General features: G+C 36.7%; 1 protein-coding gene across 3 annotated transcripts in view; it reads right to left on the bottom strand.

The window, feature by feature from the left end:
- The window catches only part of MSH2 (mutS homolog 2), a 53,779-nt gene that overhangs the window by 6,905 nt on the left and 18,950 nt on the right, over positions 1-27,924 (bottom strand). For all 3 annotated transcript variants that reach the window (XM_062573553.1, XM_062573552.1, XM_062573554.1), the window contains 8 exons: positions 19,666-19,865; positions 14,319-14,428; positions 8,996-9,119; positions 7,849-7,999; positions 5,946-6,043; positions 4,281-4,526; positions 2,578-2,782; positions 1,921-2,168 (listed from right to left, as the gene is read on the bottom strand). In XM_062573553.1, the coding sequence (XP_062429537.1) occupies positions 1,921-2,168; positions 2,578-2,782; positions 4,281-4,526; positions 5,946-6,043; positions 7,849-7,999; positions 8,996-9,119; positions 14,319-14,428; positions 19,666-19,865 (1,382 nt within the window). The remainder of the gene's footprint in view (positions 1-1,920; positions 2,169-2,577; positions 2,783-4,280; positions 4,527-5,945; positions 6,044-7,848; positions 8,000-8,995; positions 9,120-14,318; positions 14,429-19,665; positions 19,866-27,924) is intronic.

The raw sequence follows: 27,924 nt of genomic DNA, 5'->3' as shown, positions 1-27,924 counted from the left end.
CAGAAAGGGAAACTGAAATCATTTTGAAGGAAAAAAAAATCTTTCAAAATAAGACAAGGACACTCCACTAAGACAACTGAGGTGGCTGAAAGTTCTTCTATTAACTCAAGTAGATTTAAAGTAAAGCCAGCAGAGAACAGTTCTTCTGGTTATGCTTTGATTCCTTGTGCTCAGAGCAGTCTTCTAGCTTCACAGAAAAGGATACCAGAAAGATAATTGCAAGACTTTAGTCACGGATGTATATAAAATTAGAAGCAGTTCTAACAGTAATCAAAGGGCAAGAAACAAAGTCACCTCATGGATTCAAAACCAGAAGAAATGAGAGAGTAAGAAAGTCAATTAGCAATGTCATAGGAAGAAAATAGCATGGTGTCATTTGAATGAGGCTTAGAACAGCACACAATAAAATATAATTAACAATTATCTAGAGAAAGTTAATAGTAAGGTGATAAACTGCAAAGATTTTAAGAAGTTATCCTTAAAAGCACAACAGAATTATGTAATAATTAGCACATTAGACAAATTTCAGAATCATATATTTCAGAAGGAATGAACTGAAAAGTCCTAAATCAGCTAAAGAAATCTGGGAATATTCGAGAGAGATCCAAGAAAACACAAACTGAATATGCAGCAATCATGAAAAGCAGAGCTGTTATCATGAACTAGGCAAGGGAAAGCAAATATTTAGTACTATGTTAAAATGACAGAACAGCTCTTTATCAAGAAATACGTCAGCTGCACCTGTAAGAGTAAATCAGGATATAAACAATCAGTTTTCAGGATTTAAGATACAAGACAAGGACCAGCTCCTTAGCCTTAATAAGAATGGATGATAATAAATAATCATTTTAGAAAAGATTTATAGCCTGATTCCACAAGTAGTTATTACTTGAGACAAAATTATTCTACAAGGTAAATTGTTACTCTGATCCAGTATAGCCATAATGTTCTACAACAACTACGTTCCCATTTGATTGTCATCTAACCCATTCCTTCATTGAGGAACTAAGGGAAAAAAAAAAAAAAAGAGTTAAGTAGAAATACTAATAGTACTCTGCACACATTTTAAATCAAAATCAGACTACAGGCAGGAGACCCGATTGAGATGCTCTTACAGTAATGTCACAATCACTGTAGAGTTTACAACTAAATTAGAATCCCATTTATTACCAAACCTTTCAAGCCACAGTTATGCAGTCCCACTTTATCTAGCATAAATACAGATTTCTGCTGAAAGGAACAGGAACAAATGATTAGGGATAGAGGGAAGCAGGAAGAGCCACTTATTGTAGTTAACAGACATTTATGCTGATTTAAAAATTGTGTAATTCAATACCAAAAGGAATCCCTGGATCCACAAAAGGATTCCAATAAAACACTTTTGCATTTTCTGATACTCACAAAATATCAGGCTACTTGTTGTTTTACTATGATGCCATTTCCTAAAAATTAAACGTTTTTTTTTCTAGACCAAACCGTTGCATAAGTAGGTAACACCTTCAGGGATCAGTCTCCTTATAGTGAAACATACATTAATTATTAAAACTGTCAGTAATTTGTACTCATTTTTCAAAATAACAGTTTAAATAAGGTGATAAATCTTTTCTCTATGATTTACCAAAAATAGGCTTTTCCAGAACAAAAATGAAAGCAAAATCGCAGCAGCAGGTAAATTCCTCCTGAGAGAGGAAAACAGGAAATAATGGCATTTGGAACACTTCCATTCCAAAAATAAGAAAGTAAGTATCCTACTGTACAAGTTCTCCATCCATAGAGAAGAGCATGTCCATTGCATTCAGATAAAAATTAAGCTGCTATACTGCATATGAAATACATTTTCATGTTTTTTACCCTTAAGATTTCCTCCTACCTGTCTCAGAGTGCAACAAAATTTATCTTATTCACAACTAAAAGTCTTACCTTCTTTGACACGGTAAAGCATCGTCAGTGTGTCATCACTGGTCAGAGCAGTTACATGTAAATTATTAACTGTGGACACTTGGTCAGCAAGCGCTGTCAGTTCATGAAAATGTGTAGCAAACATACAGAAAGCACAAATTTTGGTAGCAATGTACTCTGAAATAGCCCATGCTAAGCCAAAGCCATCGTAAGTAGAAGTTCCTCTTCCCAGTTCATCAATGATTATTAGGGAGTTTTCAGATGCAGTCCTAAAAATAGAAAAGCATTTTATAAAGTTTGAAAACAGCATGAACTCTAGATATTCAAGTAATGCAAGTTACGTTGTAGACATATAGCAGAAAAGAGATACCAGGCACACACTTGCTGTTTACGTAACAACATATGAATAAAGGGCATATAAAGCATCACAAAGATTATTCCAAGTTAGAGCTTCTTGGCCCATTTAGACTCTGGCTTCCTGGTAACAGCCCTGTATGATCACTGAAATAAACAGACAGCTACTTCAAGAACTTACGACCCTGCTAGAAAGGACCTGATCCTCCATTTTGCGTCATAACTCCTCATCAGCTCTATGTAAGAGAAAAGTCCTACGTTACATCATATTTAGAACATGTCCTCAGGTTTTCATCAATGAAATCAAACACACACAGGGCTTACCTAAGGATTGATGCCGTTTCTAACATTTCAGCCATAAAAGTCGACACGCCTTTCAGCTGACTGTCCCCAGCTCCTACACGAGCCAGGATACAATCCACAATGGTTATTTCTGCGGAGTTGCACGGTACAAAACACCCAATTTGGGCCATAAGAACTATCACCCCGGTCTGTCGGATATATGTTGACTTTCCCCCCATGTTAGGGCCTAAAGAAGAAAAATTTCAAAAGGAATTCAAAATATATTAGAAGTCTCTTCTAAAAGAGAACAGGTTCTAAACTAAACCAACATGTAAAATTCTCATTCTTTTGCCAGGAAAGAGTACCAAACTTGTCCAACAGGTGCAACAAGTAGCTCTGCTAGTACAATGGCCTACTTGTACATATTACCGAATGCTTTTTCAAAAGAAAGGGGATATGAGGAGCTTCATAAGTTTGGTGACTTCTCAAAAGCATAAGCAGTCATCTAAAAAATACGTTCATACCTAAAACTAATAAGCTTTCATTTAAAGGTCATCAGCATACCGTTTAAAAATGATAATAATTTGCTTTCATCGCAATAACTACAGTTGTCTGTAAAAATTAAATATCCTAGCTACAGACAGGGTAAGCTTGTTTGTGATTTAAATCACCATCCAAAGGGATTCTGAATCAGCAAAAATACAAAGATATGCAATTGATTTTAACTTAAGTACAAATGAAATAAAAAGTATTCTCCTAAAAGCTGTTCATTAAAACTAATTTTAGGTTTTTGCTAAGCATAAAAAAAATCCAAGTTTGTTGTATTATCCATTTTACCATGCATTTATTCAGATTCTTAGGTTTTATTTTTGATTATGTTAGAAGTCATTCACTAATCATTCTCTAATTTGAAGATCTTTCCTACTCAGAATGTGTCAAGGACATCTGGATGGAAATTAAAATTCAATTAAACATATAAACACTAGAAATGTTTTCCTATGTAGTAAAATTATCTTAATTGCATCAGCAATAGGGGGAAAAAGGCTACATTCATTAAAACATATTTTGCATTTAAATTCACTTTAAAGCTAAACAAAGAAAACATTAACTCTAATGAACTGACTGTTTAAAATCTTACCTACAAAAGCTGCCTATACAGCTACGATACAATTGATGCCTAGTGGAATTTTCCAAAGCATTTAAGTAGGTTCAGATTCTGTAACTCCTGAGGTTGCCTGGCTCATTGAGTGACATTCAGTAAGGCAAAAATACATATATTAAGGAAGGATTAACTTCTTGTTCCTAGTATCCTAACAAGTAACTTTTCTCTTCTTTCCAAATTAGTATTTGTAAATTAATTATCACCTTCACCAAACACTGTACTATAACTACAACTGTAACAAATAATTCCAGGACTAGTAACTTAATAGGTGGGAAATATGGGCGTATGTGCATAAGCACACACAACATCCAGTATCAAAGGAAATATTCAACAAGAACATTGTAGCTTTTTTAAAAAAATGCAATAATTAACAATAGTTTACAAATACATTCCTTTTTTTTTCCCCCAGGGCTAAATCTTATACCACACACAAATGAATAACTTACGGCTGTTCACCTTTTGTTAACTGCATAAATTGTTTTGACTATTTTTTTTTAAGGAAAAGATATCATTATTGGAAATGGTTAAGATACTTAGGCCCTAAACAAAACAAGTGAAAAAGGTAACACACACAAACATTTACCAGTAATAATGTGGAACATCTGCTTGCCCTTCTCAAACATAACGTCATTGGGGATGAAGGCTACATCATCTTGCACTTCAATGCAAGGATGCCTGGAACCTTTCAGCACAATTCTTCCTCGTCCCTTTTCCAGAACGACAGGACGGACATATGGCACTGGTGCTCCATTTGACACATGAGCAAAACTGACAATTGCATCTAATTGAGCTATCACATCATTCATTGTCTGTATTGGCTCTGCATAACCTGAGAAATACAAATTCAACATAATTGAAGATTTTTTTTTCTTGCTGAGGAGATAAACTAAATCTATACTCAACCCCCCAAATCAGCTAATTCATCTGCCTTAAAACTCAATTTTGTTCAAGTCAGTCATCACCCGTGAGTGTCTGCAAGATGTAACTCCAAACTTTCCATGCTTTGACTATAAAAGAGATTCCAGTTCAGAAGAGGAAAAAGGAAAAGGTGAGGCTATGCTGATTGTTTCACATTAACACTAGACATAGATAAAGCACTTGTTTTAGTACTGGAAAGCAAATACTTAGAATTGCAAGATGGCTGGAAATTCTATAAATTTCCTTTCCCATAATACAATGAATTTTGACGTGCATGAAAGTAAAGGCAACTGAGACAACACTGTGCAACTATTTAAGTCTGTGTGAATGATGTTATGGAGAGGCTGGTAAGATACAGTGCCTGTGATACCATGCAACAAGACCGGATGGCCCAGGTTGTTCAGTAGTGTTTTGTTGGTGGTGGTTTTGTTTTGTTTTTAAACACACATGAAAGGGACAAGGAACAGTAGTCCACGGTGACAAAGCATCTAACAACTGCAGGTGGGATGCATGTCTCGAAATAAGTAGTGATCTGCAGGAAGAAAGTCCTCATTATATAAAGTATGCCTACTGTTCTAACGTCATCTCTTGAACCAGTTAGGTATAACTCAGCAAGATGACTAAGTCACTTTCATTTAAGAATTACATACATGAACCAGTCTCTTTTCCATTAAATTGCCTTCAGGAGCAAGGGAGAAAAATGCTTTTTAAATACATGTGTACACTTCTAAGTCTATGAATGTACACCACAGAAGCTTTTAGCAGCAGCAGCAGACTTATTTTTAAACAGACCAGCTACTTATAGATGACCTACTATAGCTAATCCTGCTACATAATAACCAATTAGTTCTCCACATAAATATACAAACTTTAGTATGTTACACATACAAGATATACCACCTGAAAACTACCAAAACAGGCAAATGAAAGATCCAACCAGTGACGGATTTTACAACATACTTATCAAGCAAATTCCTTAGCATGACAGCAGCTCATAAAGCTCATTAAGATTTCCACTGTAACTTAATACATTCAAATATATTAATAGTTCAGATTAAAAAGTGTTTTCATATCTTTAACACATTTGTCCTTAGCTTAATAGCATCGCTGCATACTTGTAGCATCACCAAGAAAAGGTCTGACCATAGAAGACAGCAATACATTTCAAGCTCTCAACAACTGTTTAAATGCCATTAATCATTTTTACAATAATTCTCTGGGGAAGGTTATGGTCCTTCTCTATAGGAGAAACTAGGGAAAAAAAAAAAAAAAAAAAAAAAGTCCTCCTAGCATTCCAGACTGCAATATAGAGCAATACTACCATATTCACCTGAAGCAATGTTAATGATTTCCTTAACAATTGCATCCTGAGCCTCTTCATACTCTTCTCTGTTCTTTATATATTCTTCATTGACGGAGCTCAGTTTGCTGTGAATAAAACCACAACATTTAGAAGCTGTGATGTTCTCTCAGTCTTCACTGCTACAATGTATAACTTTTGGCCTTCTCACTCATGAGTCAGATCCAGTCATCCTCAACCATTTTAACAGGAGAGTTCAACCCAAGAACCTGTAAGGCAGCTAATCTAAGAGTCATCCAAGCTAGGATATCAGGCAAGGTTAATTCCAAGGTGAATACCATCCACAAGGGCCAAATCAGCAATTTCAGCACCTCTGAATAGAACCATTCTTAAAATATTACAGTTTATTTATTTGTTATCAACATGCTATATCATGCTCTCAACTGAAGTATTTCTCACAATCTTGCAACAAAATGTGGCATGTGACAGACCTGGAGGAGGAAACTTGCCAAGGAGTAAGTAAGTAGTCAACCCAGAATCCTGTAACGGATTCTCATCAGAGCTGAAGGCATTTGACTTCTTCCCTTCAGTAAAAGCCTCAACAAATTACTATCACCAAGAATAGGTTCTAATCTTCAAAAAAAAGGTAAGCTGAGATCAAGAGGATATTCCAACAATTATTTAATCTTCTCAAGCTACTCTCACCTCCCTTTTCAAAGCAGAGCCAGTAGGACTATGAAACACACACAAATAGCGCACCCACGCTACAGAGGTCAGCCTCATTTAAGAGGCATTGAACCTGGAGCAAGTCCAGCAGACAGCCACCACAATGGTTTGGGGCTGGAGTACACAGAATATAAGGACAAGCTGAGAGAGCTGGGTTTATTCACCCTGGAGAAGGGAGGCTAAATGGGGATCCAAATGCTGCCTTAGACTACCTAATCAAAGGGAGTTATGAAGAAGACTTAGTCAGACTCCTCCTAAAGGTACATAGCAAAAGAAGGAGACACAGAAGATCCAAGCTATCACAAAGAAAATTCTGATTATATGCCAAATAAAGTTTTCTTTTGTTGTGAGATCTTCATCCTTAGTGGATGGGCAGCTGGCCAAAGCCTTGAACTACTTCATTAACTGTGAAGACGGATCTAATTTCCAGGATGGCTCTGATTTGAGTGAGAGATAGGATGAGCTAAGTTTGAGAAGTCCCTTTCAACTTGAGTTATGTCATCATTTTATGGTGTTTCTGCAAAGACAACTTTTTACTTCCTTGTTTGCTTTTTGTAAAACACTGAAGTACAGAAAGCAAGACATCTGATAACTGAGGCAGTCCATGCTCCTTCCAAAAACCCTACAAGAACTCAAAAGGCAACAAAAAGTGTACTTTTTTGCATGGATGATCTGTGACAGAATTGTTCTCTGGACAAGGAGGCATTGAAACAATATCAATGCAATTAAGCTTCAGACAAATTTTTGAATAGCCTAGGCTATAGAGTCAAAACAGAAGTCCAACACACAGGACGAACGTTAGTTAGAGCATAGTTTGGAAGAGAAAAGGTAATTACCAACACAACAGCTACACATCATATTTGGTGATAAGCTTTCTTCCTATTGCAGCTTGTGAGACTGTCTGTATAAACAGTGAATGTGGCTAGGCAACTAAAACAGAGAAATTAGCCAAAGTCAAAAGAACAAGAATAGCTGAACAGTTGGCAAAGGAAACGTGGAATGAATGTGTGTGCTGTAACAGACAACTGCAGGAGTACTCCTCCCTCACGCCAGTCTTGCTCAGCATTTCAATACATGAGTTAATCAAAAAGAAGGTGAAAATTCAGCCACTGAAGATGTAGGAAAAATAACCTATTGGGATATTTACAAAGAAAGGAATGGTTGTTTCTCTCAAGAGGCTTGAGAAGCTATCTGTATCCTTTCATACCTGTTAGTAAATTTCACACCATTCTTCTGTGTATCAATTATTCTGTATTTTGAATTATTCCGGAGAACCTTTTCTTCCTTGCAAGTAATTCGAAAATGATGTCCAAATTGTGAATTTGACTCTAGTTTGATACTTTTGCCAGCTTCCAAACCTTTTAAATGAAAATACAGAGAAGGATAAAGAAAGAAAACCATCATCCAAGAGCCTGCAGTCTGTGCTACATTTGTGCAATAATTCCCAATTTGTATGCAGCATATCTTAGATATGTTATTCTGTAGACTTGTTTTGGGTTTGCACACATATGAGAAATACTCAGACCTAATAGAAATTTAGTGGTTCATTCTTTGTTCTTAATTTGGTATGCCCTCAAACTGTGTATTCAAATTAAGTACGCCCTCAATGTATTGCTACATGTTCCCCAGAAATAAGAATAATGTTCAGAGCACATTACAAGAATATTCTATATTGATGCAATAAGCACAGCACATGCAGCCTCGTGATTGTTTTGCGAACACATACTTCTGCAGGTGAGATTTCTCACTCCATGCCTATGCAATCTTTTCTTTCCTTATTTTTTATCCAGGTACCTTGTTTAAACTAAAAAAACAAGACTGCTAAATATGCAAGCCCTTAAAGACACAATCTAAAGTAACCATGGTCTTACCAGTTTTCCTTGCCATATTTACATTAAAAATGTAAAAAGTTGAAGTTGCTCTTTGAATGCCCAATTCGTTATACAAATGCACACTGGTTATACTAGGTAAAACTCTTTTAAATGTCTCATTTTGCTTCCAAGAATTACACACTACATTTTGCAAAGAACTTCACACAGAAAACTGGCATGGCCTGAACGGACATTCAAAAGAATGGACAGGACAAAAATATTTCAATGTACATCCTCAAAGGGTATAAAATAAAATCAGATTTAATCAAGAGTTAGATGAGTTACAGTTCTAGAAATGAAATTTCACAGTATCTTGCAAACATCCATGATAACTTATGAAATAGTCTGTAATGCCATCTTTAAAGAAAAGAATAGGGATAGTTATAAATTAAACAGCCCTTAACTCCTTTATAGTAGTTTTTGTTATTTGATCTCAAAATATTTTACGAAGAAGATAAGAATCAATGGTAGTTCATACCCTACCTAGTTCTTTGGCTGCACTCTTTAGAAAGGACTGCATGTTTTCTTCCAGTTCATTCATCTTCTCTCTTAATTCTGTCAAGTTAGGATCAAAAGAAGCCTTGACAAGAAATTCATGATTCTCTACCTAGGGGGAAAATTATTATTATTATTCCCTCTCTGATTATACACAGTGAAATTAATTTATTTTAACTCTTTAGGTCAATCTGTTTTATTTATATATACATACTTATATTTATATTTTTTTATACACACACACACACACATTTTGTAATACATTAGTATTTGTGATAATTGTATCCCTGGTTGACTTGAGTCTGATTCACTTACAAAACAAATAAGGCTTAAACACTTTTTCCTCAGAGAACATACTTTATATAAAAATAAAATATACCAATTTAACTGACTCATTTACTTTGAAATGGATGTGATGTTTGCACATTTTTCATTTGCATAAAAGTAACAGCAGTAGTAAACAGGCAGGAAAAAAAAAACAAAAAACAAACAAAAAAAAACAAAGTGGGGGGGAAATTACTTGTTGCATATTTCCATGTTGCATATGCCAGCCTAGGTTTAGGCAGCTAATCAAGACAGACTGTAAGAGGAAAGAGCATTTCAAAACAAGAAGTCTTTAAAATGGAAGCTTCTGAGAAAGATGTTTCCTGCCCAAAACACATTCAGCAGGTTATAGAAGGAGCTCGTATTTTATCACCAAAAATCCTATCCAATTTCAATCCAGTTCTTTTGAGCTGAAAAGCATACATATTTCCCTACAAACTAAACATTTTCAGAGGTGCAGATGAATGAAATTGTACCTCATCTTCTTCCCTTTCTTTTCCCCATGCTTCCACTGTTTTGCATGCATTCCTAATGACATTATAGGCCTCCCGCAAAGGCCTTAAAGTTTAACTTGCAGGCATGCATTTGTAATCACTAAACAGAAAAGAAACTTCATTTTTAATATACATACTTTTACAGTCAATAAAAATATTAGCATTGTGGTCTGTGACATGGAAACTAAACACTGGCTTTCACATTACTAACATTTCTTCCATTTAAGTTAAAAAAAAACAAAACAATGCTTTCATGAATCTTCCTCTGGCTGGAAATTATCTGCAAAACTGTACTTAGAGCAGCTGCTGCAACTACTTTGGTTAACATGCCTGAACAAGATACTAGTTTACATATAGTTTACATATAGTTTTACCCGTAAGTATATTTTAGCAGGAGAAGAAAAAGGGGAGAGGAAGGAAAGAGGGTTTGAGGGTTTCACAGCTCCTTTATTCTTTCCCCCTAGAAAGCACTGAGCAAGAGATGCTGTAACTGCAGGAATGATAACTGCAACATTCATTTTTAATTTACAATCAAAGCTTCAAGTCTAGAATTGACCAAGGCAACTTTAAAAGCATTAGACTGAAAACCATCAGGTTTTGCAGCACCTTGGAACAAAGATCTGAGAACACAATCTGGAAATGAAAGCCTTAGGATTACTTACTCACTTTGAATTTGAAATGGGGGCTAAGTAAATTACCATATGAAGAAACCACATAATATACTGCATATTCAAAGGATTCCTAGTTTCTTCTGGGAATGACCTTCCCCAGACAAGTAATTACATCTCCCACAGAAGCTGCATGCATAATGGGGATCTGAACCTTTGGTGTCTATTTCCTTTGTGCAAATACCTGCACTGCAAAGTGTTTCACTCAGTCTGGTATTTTGATTACATTTCTGTTGTGTGCAAACACCCTGCAGCAGCATGGTTCTCTAGGTGCCTAACCAGAGATATGGGCTTCACAGAATAATGAATCGTGAGTTTTTTTTTTTTTTTTCCCTCAGAGGGCCACCCTAAAATTTGGAAGCATTAAGAAAGTAGTTTAACAAATCTATTCTCTGCAGAAATGCCCCTGTTGATAGGTCTCCTCCTCTCATCCCCTAAATAAAGGATACTCCTGCAAGAAGAATGAACACTTATGACAGAACATACAGCAGAAAAGACCATTCCTGGTTTTGCAAGGCTGGTTCTGAAACAGAAACCAAACAGGCCTGATCGCAGTGGCCATGTACTCCCACTATGACTGGCTTCATGAGACAACTTAGGTTGACAGCAGAGTGAAAAGTAGTTTTGTTATATGGCTTCAAAGAGTTTTTTGAAACCTAGAATAAGCTGCAAAAATCCTGTGATCTCAGAACAAAGAGATTACATTCCTAAGCATGCACATTATACCAGGTCTCAGCACATTACTTGACCTGGCTGCAAATTCCACTCTTCCCTCAAGCTACGCAGACCTCAAACACTGTGTCAGACAGGCTGACCAGAACAGAAGCTGCACTTCCACCCTTCAGACCTCTCCTGCGCAGAAAGGCTTTTGTTTCACTGCAAACAAAGATCCATGTGTGGTCAGAGCTTATAATGTCCAAAAGAGCCTATGACACTGCCCCACCTACCACTCAGCCTAGCACTCATTGGGACGGAGCTTACAACAAGCATGTGGAAAAATCTCTGCATTATGATTACAGCTCCAACAGGTCTGTGATGACAACTGAACACAGATCACGGAGGCTGCTAGTGTGAGAGAGAAGTCCCAAACTGCTCTAAAGCTTCTGGTATGGAGTATTAAAATAATACTATTTCAGTTTCTGTTTACCTTTACAAGCCTCGGCTAAGAACTATGGGAGTTCAGGAGCCCATCCACAGCACAGCAGACACTCCACACCAGACACTCCAGCCCAAAGCTAAATGCCTGGCAGCATTTCCAGGTGTAGCTACTAACACCTTAGGATGTCTAGCAGCCTACATCCCATGACCTTAGCCTGAAAATCTGAATCTACAAGCGTGTAAGAGCCAGAATTTAGGTTAGCTTCTAACATATTCCCAAGTATTATAGGGAAGATCCTTTATCATTAAGGTCTTGTTAGATAATCATTAGCAGGTATTCAAACAGAACTACTTCATCTGATCGCATCCTCCAAGAAAAATCCAAATGTAATTAACAGAAATCATTTTTAAAATAACTTAAAAGTTCAGCTGAATTGCTAGAAAAGGAAAACAATTGTAGTTCAATAAATATATTTAAAAATAGTGCTACTAATTAATAACAGGCACCCACAATTATATTATACTCAAATTTTTTTCAAGCTGTTCTCCTATAGCAGTACTCCAGCTGTAATTAAGAGATTTGCTTAAAGCAAAGCTTTGCTTTTCTCTTCCATAACCTTCAGCTGTGGATGCATCCAGGTGGATGTGGCCAACAACCTGGCAAAACAAGTGTTAACAAGAATACAGATTGGCAAGTACTTGATTTCTTGGTGCTTTACACATAACAAATCTACCATAAGTTAGTTCCATTAAGGCTATACCTCTCCAGAAAAATGGAAGAAAATGAAAATGAACTAGACTAACTTCCCTCAATCTCCCTGAACAACAGAATAAAAATATCTATCACCAATGTAACATTTCACCAATATACTGACAGGTGAAATGCACTGAAGTCTAAATTACAACTCACTACTCTTCTAAATCCAAACATTAAATCTGCTTCAGAGAGTAAGAAAAGCAAAAGACACGGGTACTCAAAATTGTTCTGAATACTGTATTATCATCTTCACTCTCTACATAACATGACCATGGCAACAATTATCCATACAAAGTGGGTTATATTGAAAGCAAATCTCATCAATTCTATATGGTAAAGGGCCTTAGTACCTGAACTCTAAATTCAATTTACAAGAACTCCTAACACATTTTGACGGTAGCCCTCCTTTGTGCAGAAGGTTGAAGTAGATGACTTTGAAAGGTCCCTTCCAAACTAAATGTAATGATTCTATGAAATAGAAGGAACAGAAGTGACAGTTTATCAACATTTATTACAGCTCGGTAAATGAATAACCACATCCCACACTTTTTGAACTCCGTTGTTTCTTTTTATGCTACAATGGTTATCCTGAAAGGATTAACATAAGTTGCTATGACAACCTATGCTGCAATCACACTCAGAATAAAGCTGAGTATTTTACGTGAATTCCCTAAGAACCTAAGAGGAATTGCAAGTCAAGGGTTCAGATTTTAATATGCAAACAGAACCACCTTTATTCTTCCAGTAAAATCAGTGCTGGTTTATCTACATAATTTTAATCAATTCTAGTATCTTAAATACAAAACTCCACACACCAGATCCAACACACCAGATTCTGTGGGACTTAATTAAATATAATTGACTCAATATTCTGTTTAGAAGGACAATAAGCATTTTAAAGTAGAAGTTGAAAAGGAATTTGAAGACATGGATTATGATGGATGAAGGCTTAGAACAGCTGTTAATTTTAAAGAAAACAGAGTCCTAGGGCATACAAACTGAATCAACAGATGGTCTGGAACTAGTATAAAGCTATAAATTTCTTCATTTGCGTATATCATAAATTACAGCAACATGTCAGTCAAGCAGTCTTTTCTTAAACAAACAATTAAACTCAACTGATGAAAGCATATAAAGATCAAAAGTTGTGCTTTTGTCTTTGGAGCAAAATACGCATGTTAAAAATTCTAAAGCCTGTGCAGTTTCGGTAAGTTACAGTCTTTGTTCCACAACTTGCCCTCACTACCACGCTTGGCAAATGGGTAGATAGATCTCATGTTTCTACAGTCAGCTGAGAGAGACATTTGTAACAACCCTGAAAAGCTCCTCAGCTTTTTGAAAAGAATGAAACATCTCATTAAGAAAGAAACATTAAATATAAGTTATTACTAACTGGAAGAAATAATAATTTTATAAAAATATGCAACTTTCAAAATATATTAAATAGATTCTCTAAAAAATAGTGAGAAAAAATGATGTATAAATGCTACAGAAATCTTGGCATTGCTTCATCTATTAAGCAACAGGACACAGCCAAAAACTTGAATTAAGTATTTGATTTTAAACAATGATAAATTTGTCATCTATACTCATCCCATCGTCTCTCTGGTACAGATTTAAGGAACAGATGTTCCTTCCAGTTTCATTTGGCCAAAAAAGCCAAATTTCCCCTGTAAGCTTAGGCTGATCATCAGTATTATTTTATAAGCAAGTCCTAATGCAAAGCTAAGTTTATTTAACTAGCTTTCTCTCCTCTGGGAAATTTCATTGGACTAAATAACTAAGCCAGTGTGTGAACATTCTCTTGATATTCAACTGCTATACTAATATCTGTCCTCATTTACTCTATTGCTAAACTATAACTGCTTAATGTGGACGATCAATTAACTTTGTGAATGTGGAACAGATTGTAAAGTTCAATAAGAAATTTCAATTGCTAAATAAACTCCCTCCCACATGCCATCTTGTACCTTATCCATGTCTAATGTTGTTTCTATCATCTCCAAAAACTTTGAGAAGTCGGAGTGGATATCATTAAGTGGTGTTATAAACACTGCCAACAACAACATCTGGTGATCTCCTGTTAAGAAAAAAAAAATTGAGAATTATCATTCACAAAAACCCCACAACTTTCCAAACAGTTAACCAGAATTCACCTATCCAAGACAAACAGCACAGCCATGCAGATGGTTAATTTCCATTAACCATCTTCACAATCACGTACACAATTACTTCTTGGCACATTTATGCATTTTTTTCAATGGCATTATCGATTTTACATTCTGATTAAGCTCATAGCTATCCTGTCACCTTCAATCATATCTGGTGGTATTAACTCCTTAATAAAAATAAAACTACAGGCAAACAACAGGTAAAATACAAACTTGCTGTCTGACCATTACCTCTTCCTGCCCCACGGAAAGCTGAAATGCCTTTGTTAAAACTGTATTCTACAGCAACACATTTTAAAGGTATGAAGGGAAAAGAAATTAGAATTTCCACCATCCACACTTGAGAGTTTTTAACTTTTCTTAAATCTCATTTTCCAGAAATTAGGAACACCTGTTAAGTTCATGTTTGGACACAAACAGAAATTGATTTTTTCCAGTCTTTCCTCTCATGCTTAAAAAAAGATCACCTACTCTAACCAGGTCTTTATAGTCACTGTTCTTTACACTAAACAAGAAGTCACTAAAATTAGTCGTGTTTTAAAATATATTTTGTCAGTACAGATACTATGTATTAAGCATAACTGCACAGCACATACGTAGGTCAGAAGTCCACAGAACAATCTATGAGCACCAACTGTAAAATGCAGCTCACAATTCACTTAATGCATATATATTTTGCCAATTTCATGAAAAAAAAAATTCATCAAGCCTAAAAATAAGCACCTCTTCAACAGCCAACTGTGAAAACTCCATCAATAAATGTTTAAAAATCTCTCAGACACTTCAAATTATAATTTAATCACAGCAAGATTAGCATTATTGACTATATATTTATGAAACACCTCAAAGAAACTCTAAGGCTGTGTGCCTGTAGTCACTGGATTATGTACAGAATTATGAGATCTGCCTCTGATATTCACAGATAAACCTTTGCAAATTAACAGATAAAGGCAGAATTAAGCTCCAACTATTCCAGCGCTTCCCAATTTCTTACTAGACTAGGCAGAAAAAGATCCTGATCTTTCCTAAGAAAATATTTGTCAGTAATTGATAAAAGTCATATGATCAGGACATGATTATCTAAGGGAATCCCTTCTCTCTCAGCTCTGCAATTCAAATGGAATTTTGGTTTCCTTTTCTTTCTGTGTCCTTTTATTTTTTTCCCCAGCTTTTGATGTTAAAGCTCTTAACTGATCAGTATCTATTAGTAGAGGGGGGAAAAAAGCTTCATGTTATTGAGAGACTATTGAACTTGTAAAAATTTAAAAACTGAATCTTTAAAAATATTTAATCTAACTGAAGAACACAGTAATACAAGAACAAGATAGCATCAGTAATGGACCATTTGCTATATAGACTTCAGTTATTCATTTGAGTCCATGCACAGTTGCTTCTATTGCTTCTGTGTGGTGACTAACGTTTTTATTACAAGGAAGTAGAAGAACGAACTGTGATGCTAGAGTATAAACAACTGTAAACATCCACAGCTAAGATCTGAAATAAAGTAGGCTTTTAAAAAATTATTATTCCAGGTTTCCCTCTCTCTCTCACTTGCTCACTCTAATATCACCACTCCCACACCCCACTCCCAAGATGACAGATCTGAACCAACCTAGAAAATAAAAGGAGGCAGTAAAGAAGGAAGCAGAAACTGCAAGAGCAGGAAAGTTTCACATTCATTCTTCAGAGCGGATCTCAGTTACTAGGGCACCAGCTGACAGACTGTATGGCACCCACAATACAACGATTGCAATTATGCTCTAGCTAAAAGTGATTGTTCTTGAACTTAAAGTAACAATAACTATTTCCTTCTTGAAAGGAATAAATAGGCAAGTTTCACGATATCACTTCATTATTGGAGCTAGAACAGCACATCTTCGGACATTGTAGAATGATGCAGAATCAAAAAATTACAAAATAATGGTTTATTTACATGTATTTATGACACAATTCAAACTGAAATATTGACAAATTAATTTGAACTTTCAACCCAAATTCAGTGTCCAAGACTTAGAGGAATTAAGATTTGACTCATTAATACTGAGGATTTATAAAAGTTCTATCAGTATGCTTTCCCTAAAAGCATAAAACTTTACATAAAAAGAATCTAAGAAAGAAATATTATTGAAAAATTCTAAATTAAACTCCCTTGCATTCTGAAGTCAAACATGTTATTAAGAAAAAAAATCCCAATTTTGCACCTACTTGACATCATCAGTATGTGAGCTGCACATAGAAGAGATCTATATACCTCCAAAAGCACAGAAAGATGCATTTAGTGATTACAAAATGTATCTGCCTCTGAGCAGTTTTTAATTTAAACCATAATTTCCTTACTGAAGCACAGCTAAGTGCCTATTACATGCATTAAAGACTTTTACATAAATTTCATTTAAGATGTTTTATAGAAAGCAAAAATCAAGCACTAACACTTTAAAAACAAACATTTATCCAGTCAGCAGCCTACTGAATAGAGGTATGGAAAAATCAACATTATTATATCACAGAGATGCACTTAAACTTGACACTTTGATGGTACACAGTCTTAGAAAAAAACGGTGAGGAAAGAACACAGAGCAAAATGGAATTTGGATTAAGTGACAAGTTTACCAGAGATAGATCACGGCCAAATATTGTAAATTCTGTCTTTGAGATAAGACAAAGCAAATCTGTACATCTAAGCTGGACTCTTCTAAAGCATTCAACAGGGTGTCACATCGGATGTTAAGATGGAAAATAGAAGACTTAGGGTTAATACAATGATCAGAAGGCAGATAAAGTGGAGATGGCTGACCTGCAGGAGATCTGTTTCTTGAAAGGATATTAGCAGGACAGTTCCATCAGAGTTCATACAAGCATTAATCTTTAAGATGTGTGAATTAATGATGTTAACACACAAATGAAAAAAAGCTGCTTATGAAATTCACTAACACAGAAATTGTGGAAGGTATCAGTAGAGGAAACACCAGCAAAGTCAGTCAAAATTATTTTGAAAATTGGACTGAAAAAAATGAAATAAAATTTAATAGCAAGATGATGCATTCATAAACAAAAGAATTCCATCACCAGTAGGAGAATAACCTGCTGAAAATGACAACAGTTGGACAACATGGCTGACCCATCAATGCAATGTAGTCATAGAAAGTACAGTACTAGAATATGGCAGCAAAAATAGTTTCCAAAAGCAGTAAGGAGGTATTCAAGTCTCTGGAGACAGTATGGTAGCAATGCTACTGGAATATGCCATGCAATTTTTGTATCCTCCATACAAGCAAGCTTGAAACAAAGAATGTCAGACTGAGTTGAGAAGGAAGATTCCTAAGGAGCTTCTTAAAGATAAACTTCTTGAAAGTAACTAGATTTTATGCCCCAACAATTTTAGCAATGAACAAACGTTCCCTTCTGCTAGCAACAGCAAAGTAATTTGATGATTCAGTGTCCTTTCCTGTTTCTTACCAAAAAAAAAAAAAAGTCCTCTTCACTCATCATCCATAAAAACAATTATTTCAGGAAAGCAATGTTTTTTATATTGAAGAAAAAGTAATCACTGCTACACTGCTACTTGCTTTATGTTACAGTTGATTCACCTCCCAAAAAACATTAATCAGAAAATAAAATTCTGAAACTCACAGATGTTAAGAGTTGCCCCAAGATTTCTGACTTTTCATCTCCCAGTAAAAGATTTTTTTTATAGTCTCAAACAGAACAATCATCAGATGCAGTCTGAATCAGTCCCATTTGAAACTACCAGGACATTTTTGTATTTTAAACAAAGGCATACAAGTACAAAGAAAAATAAAAATAACACACTTCACCAATTTTAAATTATTTTAGATGCACTGCTGATAAATGCCCTGCTAAGGCTAACTGAGTTATGTGTAAAACAGCAAGAACCTTTTGCAATCCATTAATTTACACATAAAGCAAGGCTTAGCAGTTTGCCTCACAGCTTGGCCCTCAAGACATCTAAAATATGGATTGCTTTCATAGCCAAGAACTATGACAAAAACAAAAAAAAACTCTGATTCAAATGACAAGCAATAGAAAAAGAAGAGGAGATACCAAGAGAATATGCTGAACTAATGAACTAACTGAAGACAGACTTTCCAGAACTCCAGGCCAGAGAAAAAACAAGAAAAGTCTGCTTCGAAGTGTCAAAGTAACAGGGTTGAGGCTGCTAAATTGTGGCACAGGGCTTGTAAAAAAAATTGTGCTAGTTTCCTCACAGTTTTAGATTTTAATGGCTTTTGAAAATAACGCAGCCAGTATCCAAGAATTCGTTCATTTTTAGATGAATATTTTAGAAGATAAATTTTATTACTTCATAAAACCACAGTAAAGTATAAGGTATCTTGGGTAGTATCACTGTCTGCTCAAACACACAAAAAGAGATTTTTGTATTTGCACCACTTCAAAAATTCCTCCTCTTTGATTTTAGTGTTTGCTTTATTGAAAGAGATTTTAAAACAAATTGATAGAAAACCTGCTTTTATAGAAGTCCATTAGTCTATGATAGGCATGGAAAGGACTACTATTGCTACATTGAATCACATCCCTATCACAATGGCACTATATCTTATTTTGCTTGTTCTTGGCACAAGAGAAAAATGAAATAGCAATCATTCCATTTTCTAGATTCATATGTCATAACATTGAGCTTTCTATCAATATTTATCTCAATAGAGATCAGAAGAAAATTAATTTCCAAAGGAAATGAGTAAATGTGTTTCAAGTTATACCACAAAAATTAAGATGGAAAAATTTGTTTAATTACAACTCAGTGATACGAAAATAACTGTCTTCAAAAGGCATGCAACAATGTTGTATGGAGGGTTTTCATTATAAACAATTGGTCAAGATTTCTTAGAAACAAGCCAATCTCAAAGACTACAGAATCATCACCTGACAGCTCAAATGTTTTAGCTACACACTGATTGGAACACTTTTGGGGGGTAAAGATTTTGTTATATTTAATTATCTGACTGGTATTTCACAATTTCATCACATTTCGAATTCAAATATCTTTATGCGTTTTCTGCCACAAAAATACACAGAACAAAAGTAATCTTTAGAAATGCACACATTATTTCTTGGCATTCTCACTCTATTATAAAACACTGAAAAACAGACAAAAGGATGGCATTACCTTTATGTTTTTCTAGTGCTTGCACAACATTAGGAAGTTGATTAATAGCCTGATACATTCGGTAACAGTCCTGTAATGTTGCTGCTTGTCTCTGAAATTTCTTTGCTAGTCGGTTGAGATCTGGGAAGCGACGTAAAAGATCTTCTTGAAGGCACTGACGTAGTTCTGGATCTACCACAAAGGCTTCAACCAAATTCAACCTAAATGAAAAGTTCAGAACATGAATTAGCATGACATGGTCTGCAAAGGTTTTGTTTCAGTAAGTAAAATGAAAACATTAACTGGAAGTTTTTATCTATCCTTTCTCTATGGATGTATCCACTGGCCAATCTCCTGATAAAACAACAAATTAAATTAGAACAACGCATGAGCTGAGAAAGCAAGGATTTTTAAATTATGTTATGCTTTTGTAACATATGCAATTGGGATAGTTAATTAACAGCTTTGGAATGAAAGTGTTTCAAGCTCAAATATCAACATCTGTTCAGCAGGTATGTTGAAGGCCAGTATCTTCTTTGAGATTAATTCCTTCCTTGCACCATAGAAAGTCATCCCCTAATCTACGAAAGAACAGCCACTAATTTGGGAGTGGGGGAGCCAGCAACATTGCCAAGAGTCCAGAGTCCTTGGCAGAGTTCAGCTGCCTGTGTTCAAGGCCAACTTTGATACACTGCATGTGTGCAACCCTCAATCACAGAATCAGAAACCTTGAGGTTGAAAGGGACCTCCAGATATTGTCTAGTTCAAAGCTCTGCTCAAAGCAGAGTCAGCTAAAGCAATTTGCTCAGAATTGTGTCCAGTCGTGTTTTGAACACATCCAAGGTTGGAGACCCCACAACCTCTCTGAGCAATCTGCTCCTGTGTTTGACCACTCTCACAGTTAAGACTTTTTTTATATGTTCAAATGGAATTTCCCATATTTTAGTTTGTACCTGCTACCTCTTGTCCTTCCACCACACATGACTGAGCCAGAGTCTTCTCAGTATTCTTTACTCCTTCCCACCAGGACTGATAAGATCCCCCTGAGCCTTCTCTTTTCATGGCTGAACAGCCCAAGCTCTCTCAGCCTTTCCTCATATGACAGACTACTCTGGTCCCTTAATCATCTTAGTAGTCCTTTACTGGATCCACTTCAGTATGTCTGTGTTTCTCTTGTACTGGGGAGCCTAGACCAGGATGCAGCATTCCAAAAACGGCTTCACCAGTGTGGAGTAGAGGAGAAAGATCACCTCCACTGACCTGCTGGCAGTGCTCCTCCTCATGCAGCCAGCATGTGGTTGACCATCTTTGCCATATAGGTGCACTACTGGCTCATTGTCAACTTGGGTGTCCACCAGGACCCCAAAGAGCTTCTCTGCAGAACTGTTTTCCAGCTGATCATCCCCAGCCTGTACTGGTGCATGGGGTTACTTCTCTCTTGGGGCAGATTCGGCATTTCCCTTTATTAAACTTCATGAGATTTCTGTTGGCCCATTTCTCCAGCCTGTCAAGGTCCCTCTAAATAAATGGCGGCACAACTATCTGGCACATCAAGCACTCCTCCCAGTTCCGTATCACACACAAACTTGCTGAAGGTGCGTTATGACCCATCATCCAGGTCATTAATGAAGTTATCAGTATTGGACCCAGTGTTGACCACTGGGGGATACCACTAGTGTCTGGCCTCCAGCTAGACCTTGCGCTGCTGTCTCACAATCCTTTGAGCCCAGTAGTACAGGCAGCTCTCAGTCCACCATACTATCCAGTAATCTAATCCATACTTCATCAGTTTGTCTACAAGAATGCTGAATTGTAGAAAATTACATCCGTTTCTATAACATGCTCCTGAAGTACGCATTTGTAAATTGCACTGGAAATTTTGAAAGTGATAATCTCTGCACTGCACAATGCAGTGTTCTGCAGAGAGAGCTAGCTGCTAGAAACAGGATATAGAAGTTAAAATAGCACATTGCCTTAGCTAAGTATTAGAGACAGTCACTGCAGAAACTAAAGCTATTTCTAAGGTACACAAGAGACACTCCTGGTCAGGCAGAAGTACATTTCTGTATACACAGATTTCAACAGGGATCTTTTTTTCAGTTGCAGAAAGTGTTCTACTCACACTGTTACAATGAACTTTCAGTATTATCTTTTTTGACTGATTTTGTTCAGTATAAGAAAAGAATCCTACCTCTACATTTATCCATTCAGCTATTACCTTATTAAATAAAAAGACTGACATTGTTGACCCATAATGGTGCTTTGTTTCCAAAAAACTTTCCAAAAAGAATCTTCCTTAAAAGGTACATTAAAACTTCTGCAAGCAGACAGAGCTTGTGAGAAATAAACAGGAATACACTTAAGATGCCTACTGCAAAAATACAAAAGAAGATTTTTAACAGTGAAGTTATTATGGTGTTACATAACATCATAACAGCAAAGTAAACTTCGGTTCTCAACTCTCTTGGTGTTTCTGAGCACAATTTCTAGCTTTCAGGTTTCTGTCAACTGGCTCGGAAAAAGAGTTACATGATTCTCTATGTCAAAGTAGATTAATTGCAGAGATTTTTAATAAACATGGCAATGTATCTAGTAGACCTGACTTAAGATTCAGCTCATGCACTCTCTTCTCTCACAAGCTGCAACAGTAGCAATTAGTGACCTAGAAGACTTTGTAAAGACCAAATGTTGCTTCATATATATATATAAAAAAAAGAAATATACAAAAGATACTTGATGCAACTGCTTAGTATCCTAAATATAAGCCCACTAAGTGCCTATGTACTTACTCTGGGGATTCCAGAAGGAATAAATCCCATCTGCAAGGCTTTTCCTCAGGCTATCTGCAATCTCCGTCAGAGCTTACTGAAACCTGAAACTAGCAACAAACTCTGGCAACATGTTCCTCTTCAGAGGAACCAGGACACTTAATCATTTTTGGTCTTGTAACCTGGAAATACTTGCTTTGGCAAAAAACAACAGAGGATTCATTGAAAGCTTGTCCCTAATGCATACCCACATGTTCTTATCACTACCCTGTTTGTTCTTTAACACTCACAGTTATTGCAAATATCAAAGTATTTTATTATTTTAAAGTTCTGTCTTCCTACTTCCCAAGTGACATGCAAGATTCATATTACTTCTCAATAATCAAAATGTTACTACATACAACTCCAGATACAGAGGTCACTAGTCATAAATACCTTTGTGTTTTCTTACCTGCAAAGCTGCATCACATTCTAGTTTAGGAAAAAAAAAAAAAAGCAAAAACAAAAAACCCTCACCCCTCTTCACTTAAAGAAGCACTGGGAAGAAAGTAAAAAGACATTTGGAAAATTCACCCAAATGTAAAAAAGTAGTTTTGATCTAGAAAAATTGCTACTTTTGACTGGGGCAAGAAACCAGGGTTTGATCATTTTATCACAACTGACTAAGTTACAGGCAACTCTATCACTTCCACATTAAAATTTCTAATATAAAAACTATTTATCTGATTTTTGATGACCAATCTCAGTCATGCAAGAATGTGCAACATTCAAGTCTGTCCTCTATGTTACATTACACCTTGGCTTCTGATCACTTTTGTTTAAGTCCCAAGTTATTTCATTTAACAACCCTTCCAAGAGGTCCTTACTCAATATTCCTGGCAGTTATATACACACATTCAATCATTTTGTGAATCTTACTACATTTTGTAGCAACAGTTTCTAAAATAACACATTATCTTATTTTTTAAAATTCAGCTGCACAGTTTTATATAGATGCCTAACGCCTTTTCTGAGTCCATGAAAAGCTCTCCAAAGCAGAGACAGATTACCTTCTTTCTTCCTAAACACATTGTTTTATATTTATTCTCATTAAGAAAACAATCTGTCCCTGTTCTGTCCAATCACTCAGCCTGTTTTGGTTTCTATTAAAAGCTGGCCATTACTTGTGTTGCCTATAAAATGTTGGTACCTTATTAGCAAACTCCCTATCCCAACCACTAAAGAGTAATTCAAACGCAACTCTTAGATACCCCTGAGTTTACCTTTGCCAACATTAAAACTGACCTCCTGTTTATTTCCGCTTGTGCCTTTTACATAATTCTATGCAAACAACTCCTTCACTTTCATCCCATGACTCCCACAGCTTGTTAAACAGCCTCCCAGGGAAGAGCTTGTCAAAGGCATTCTGAAAGGTCTAATTTATTCAACTTTTTCCTTTTGTCCACTACAATGACAAGTTCAAAGAGTTCTCAGATCAGCAAGATACAATTTTCCTCTGCCAAAATCATGCTAATTAGACTAACATCTCACGACCTTCCTAGTACTGCTCTATTTTCCCTCTCTACGTTTGCCAGCCACAAATATAAAGCTGACAGGTTTATGCTCAATCCACAGTTTGGATAACAACTTCCTGTACTGTTAGAATGCATACAAGGATGCCGCACAGAAAGGCCTTCATTAAGATAATACAACTATAAACCATGCCTTTTGCTCACACATAATAACAAAAGCAAGTGGCAGTTTTTATTTAATGTAACGCTCATGACTGAAGAAACAAAAATAAACAAAAAACAACATCCAAGAAGTATAATCAAACAACAGCTGACAACATTGAACATTGAATATTGTCTCTCCTGTAAAGCAAAAAGGAAAAGAAAAATGTACCAAACTTTGTATCACAGACCTAAAGAATCATAGTAAAGATAATTATAATCAGAGAAACTTTATTAGGAAATAAACTATAGAATTGGTAAGGTTGGAAGGGACCTCTGGAGATCATCTAGTCCAGCCCCCCTGCTCAAACAGGGTCACCTAGAGCATGGTAGACAGGGTTGCATCCAGGTAGGCCTTGAAGATCTCCAGAGAAGGAGACTCCACAAGCTCTCTGGGCAACCTGTGCCAGTGCTCCGTCACTCTCACAGGGAAGAAATTCCCCCTCACGGTCAGGCGGAACTGCCTGTGCTTCAATTACTGCCCATTGCCTCTTGTCCTGTCACACAGGACAACTGAAAAGAGTTTGTCCCCGTCCCCTTGACACCCTGTTTTCACATACTTATACACACTGATAAGATCCCCCCTCAGTCTTCTCTTCCCCAGGCTGAAGAGGCCCAGCTCTCGCAGCCGTTCCTCATAGGGCAGGTGCTCCAGCCCTCTCATCATCTTCCCAGCCCCATGCTGGACTCTCTCCAGTAGCTCCGTGTCTCTCTTGGACTGGGGAGCCCAGAACTGGACACAGTACTCGAGATGAGGCCTCCCCAGGACTGAGTAGAGGGGCAGGATCACCTCCCTCCACCTGCTGGCAACACTCTTCCCAATGCACCCCAGGAAACCATTGGTTTTCTTGGCCACAGGGGCACATTGCTGGCTCATGGTCAACTTGTCATCCACCAGCACTCCCAGGTCCTCCTCTGCAGAGCTGCTTTCCAGAACGTCAGCCCCCAGCTTGTACTGGAGCCTAGGCTTACTTCTCCCTAGGTGCAGGACTCTGCACTTGCCCTTGTTGAACCTCAGGAGGTTCCTCTCCGCCCAACTCTCCAGCCTGGCCAGGTCTCTCTGAATGGCAGCACAGCCCTCTGGTGTGTCAGTCACTTCTCCCAGCTTGGTATCATCAGTAAACTTGCTGAGGATGCACTCCGTTCCCTCATCCAGGTCACTGATGAACACAGTTGAACAGGATGCGACCCAGTACTGAGCCCTGGGGGACGCCACTAGCCACAGGCCTCCAACTAGACTCCGCACCACTGATGATGACCCTCTGAGCTCTGCCTTTCAGCCAGTTCTCAATCCACCTCACTGTCCACTCATCTAACCCACACTTCCTGAGCTTATCTAGGAGGATGTTACGGGAGACAGTGTCAAAAGCCTTGCTGAAGTCAAGGTACACAACGTCCACTGCTCTCTCCTCATCTACCCAGCCAGTCATTCCATCATAGAAGGCTATCAGGTTGGTTTCACATGATTTCCCCTCGGTGAATCCATGTTGGCTACTCCTGATCACCTTCTTTTCCTCAAATGAAATCTTAGTTCCAAGACTGTTGTTTAAATTTTCAAATTAAACTACAAAGTAACAAACAAAATCTCAAAAAATGTAACTCAAAACCAACACAATTACTTCGCCTGAACTGGGAGGGAGATAGAGAGAGAGAACAAGAACAGTCTCCTCTCTCTGTTTTAGACCTAATTAATGAGATAGGACAAACTCTTTGCGAAGTCTCATCACTGAGGTTTATGTTCTTTTAGATATCACAAGAGATTGCTTCTTCCATTGCAATGTCTATGAAGCATTTTTCATCACAATTTTAAGGTTATCACACTGAATGCTGTCTTAACACAAAAGATTAAACTATATTTCTAAGCTTTTGAAGAGTGAGACATAAAACAGCTTAACGGGGAAACATTAATCAAGCCCAGTGTTTATATAGAGTTCATTAAGCACGAAAAGAATTCTGCCCATAGGAGTATCTGAACTAATAGATGGAAATAAACAACCAAACAAGTAGACTTTTTTAAGAGTGAATAGGGCATTTTTAAGTGCCTAAGCAAGGATGCCCAAGACAAAGCTAATAATTCAGTGAACTGCACAACAAGCCAAGTTATAAAGCACTGAAGTTTGAATTCCTCCTCCCCACACCTTCTGCAAGACCTCAGGCAATTCTCTGTTCTCTGTGCACACAGGAACATTTCCTTCAAATAGTTCTGCTCAAAAGAAGAATCCTGAAATTTTTATTGTATTATGAAATCTGGATCCGTAAATAAATCTCTATGGCTTTTAATTATTACTAGAGTAATTACTTAAAATGCCAACTTACATTAGCCATTTTCATGTGAAAAATAAAAGATCTTTTCAACAACAGCACTAAAACATCCACATGATATGAGAAAAAGAAATGTTAGCTCTGAAATCAAATGAGGAATGCACTCTTTTGAGAGAAGATCAGTTACTTCTAAAAAGGTCTTAAAGATTGTACATGACTAGACAACGGTGGAATTTTCTGAAGAGTATACGACTGTATCCTATGTCAGCTAAAAACTTTTTATGACTAAAGACTAATAGGATTTTTTTATTTTACTGTTCAATCTAATTACAATGAATTTTGGCAAGCAAGCTCCACTTACATAAGAAGTATATTAACGACTGCTTTAAGATGTGGCAAGGCTTCAACTCTACTATAAAAGTTTCACTATGGGTATAGTTACGTCAGCTTAATTTTAGATTTCATTTATACAAGAGAAAGCGGAAAAATACTTTGTGGACCCTTATTTTGGTTTCCATCACATTTCTTTAAAATTCAAATATCTTCTTAATCCAAAGTAACTGAGTTAAGCCCTCTCTGGACAAACTTAACCTAGATTCTTAAGTCCAGCACTGAGATTCCCTTTATTCCTGTCGACATTATCTTAGTAGCATAAAATCATACTGCCTAAGTAGCTGCCCCAAGCCATTTTGCTAAATACAATCAGAGTTGTTACATCCATTTATAAAAATAAATCAAAAGCTCCTGGACAAGAATAAAGAAGTAACAATGACTGCCAGGAAACATCTATTTTTAGACAATCTACACAAGCTTTTGAAAGTCCTTAGCTTCTCAAAGCTTTTATACAAAAGATTTTGTTACAAAACTAAAATAATTATTTTAAATTTTAATTTGAAAGAACACAAATCCTGAGTAATACACAGATCAATCTGAGACAGTAATACAGACAAGAATCAGTTCAATTTACTCAAACACTACAGACGTAACATCACTAAGCTTTTCCATCCCACACTCACTTTGACAAGCGGTTTCCCCAGATTCTTTGCAGACAGAAATTGCTATAACTTGTGACATTAAGTGAGCTTCCAGTAGGTGGCAATATTTACCTAACAAGCAGGAACAGCCTTTCATGGGATTTGCCCTGCACATAGTTCTTTTAGTACCTTGAAGACGCAGGATTTGAATAAAGGTTTTCGTTTCATCAACAGCCAAGAAGTGTGTTCTCTAAATGATTTGTATACATACCTCTCTAGTGCACCTTACATACGAGAGTCTCCAAAGCAGGGGATCAGAATTTTTCTTTTAAATAAATGGACACAATTTATCACCCCAATATTTCTAGGGTCCAAAATTTAAAGTCTAGATAAGCGTCAGAAGCTGTTCATCCTTGAACTGAGTAAGTTCTCTTTCAACCCCCCCTGCCCACGCCTCCTCCGCAAATATGTGTGCATGCACAAAGGCCTGTAGTTCACAAGCGGGCAGTCCAGCAAATTCCAAAGGCCTGTGCAGGAGGCTTGCACCCAGGTATGCAGCAAGGT

This window comes from Rhea pennata, chromosome 3 (genome assembly GCF_028389875.1).
Source record: "Rhea pennata isolate bPtePen1 chromosome 3, bPtePen1.pri, whole genome shotgun sequence".
NCBI lineage: Eukaryota > Metazoa > Chordata > Aves > Rheiformes > Rheidae > Rhea > Rhea pennata.
This window is presented reverse-complemented; position numbering and strand designations above follow the sequence as displayed.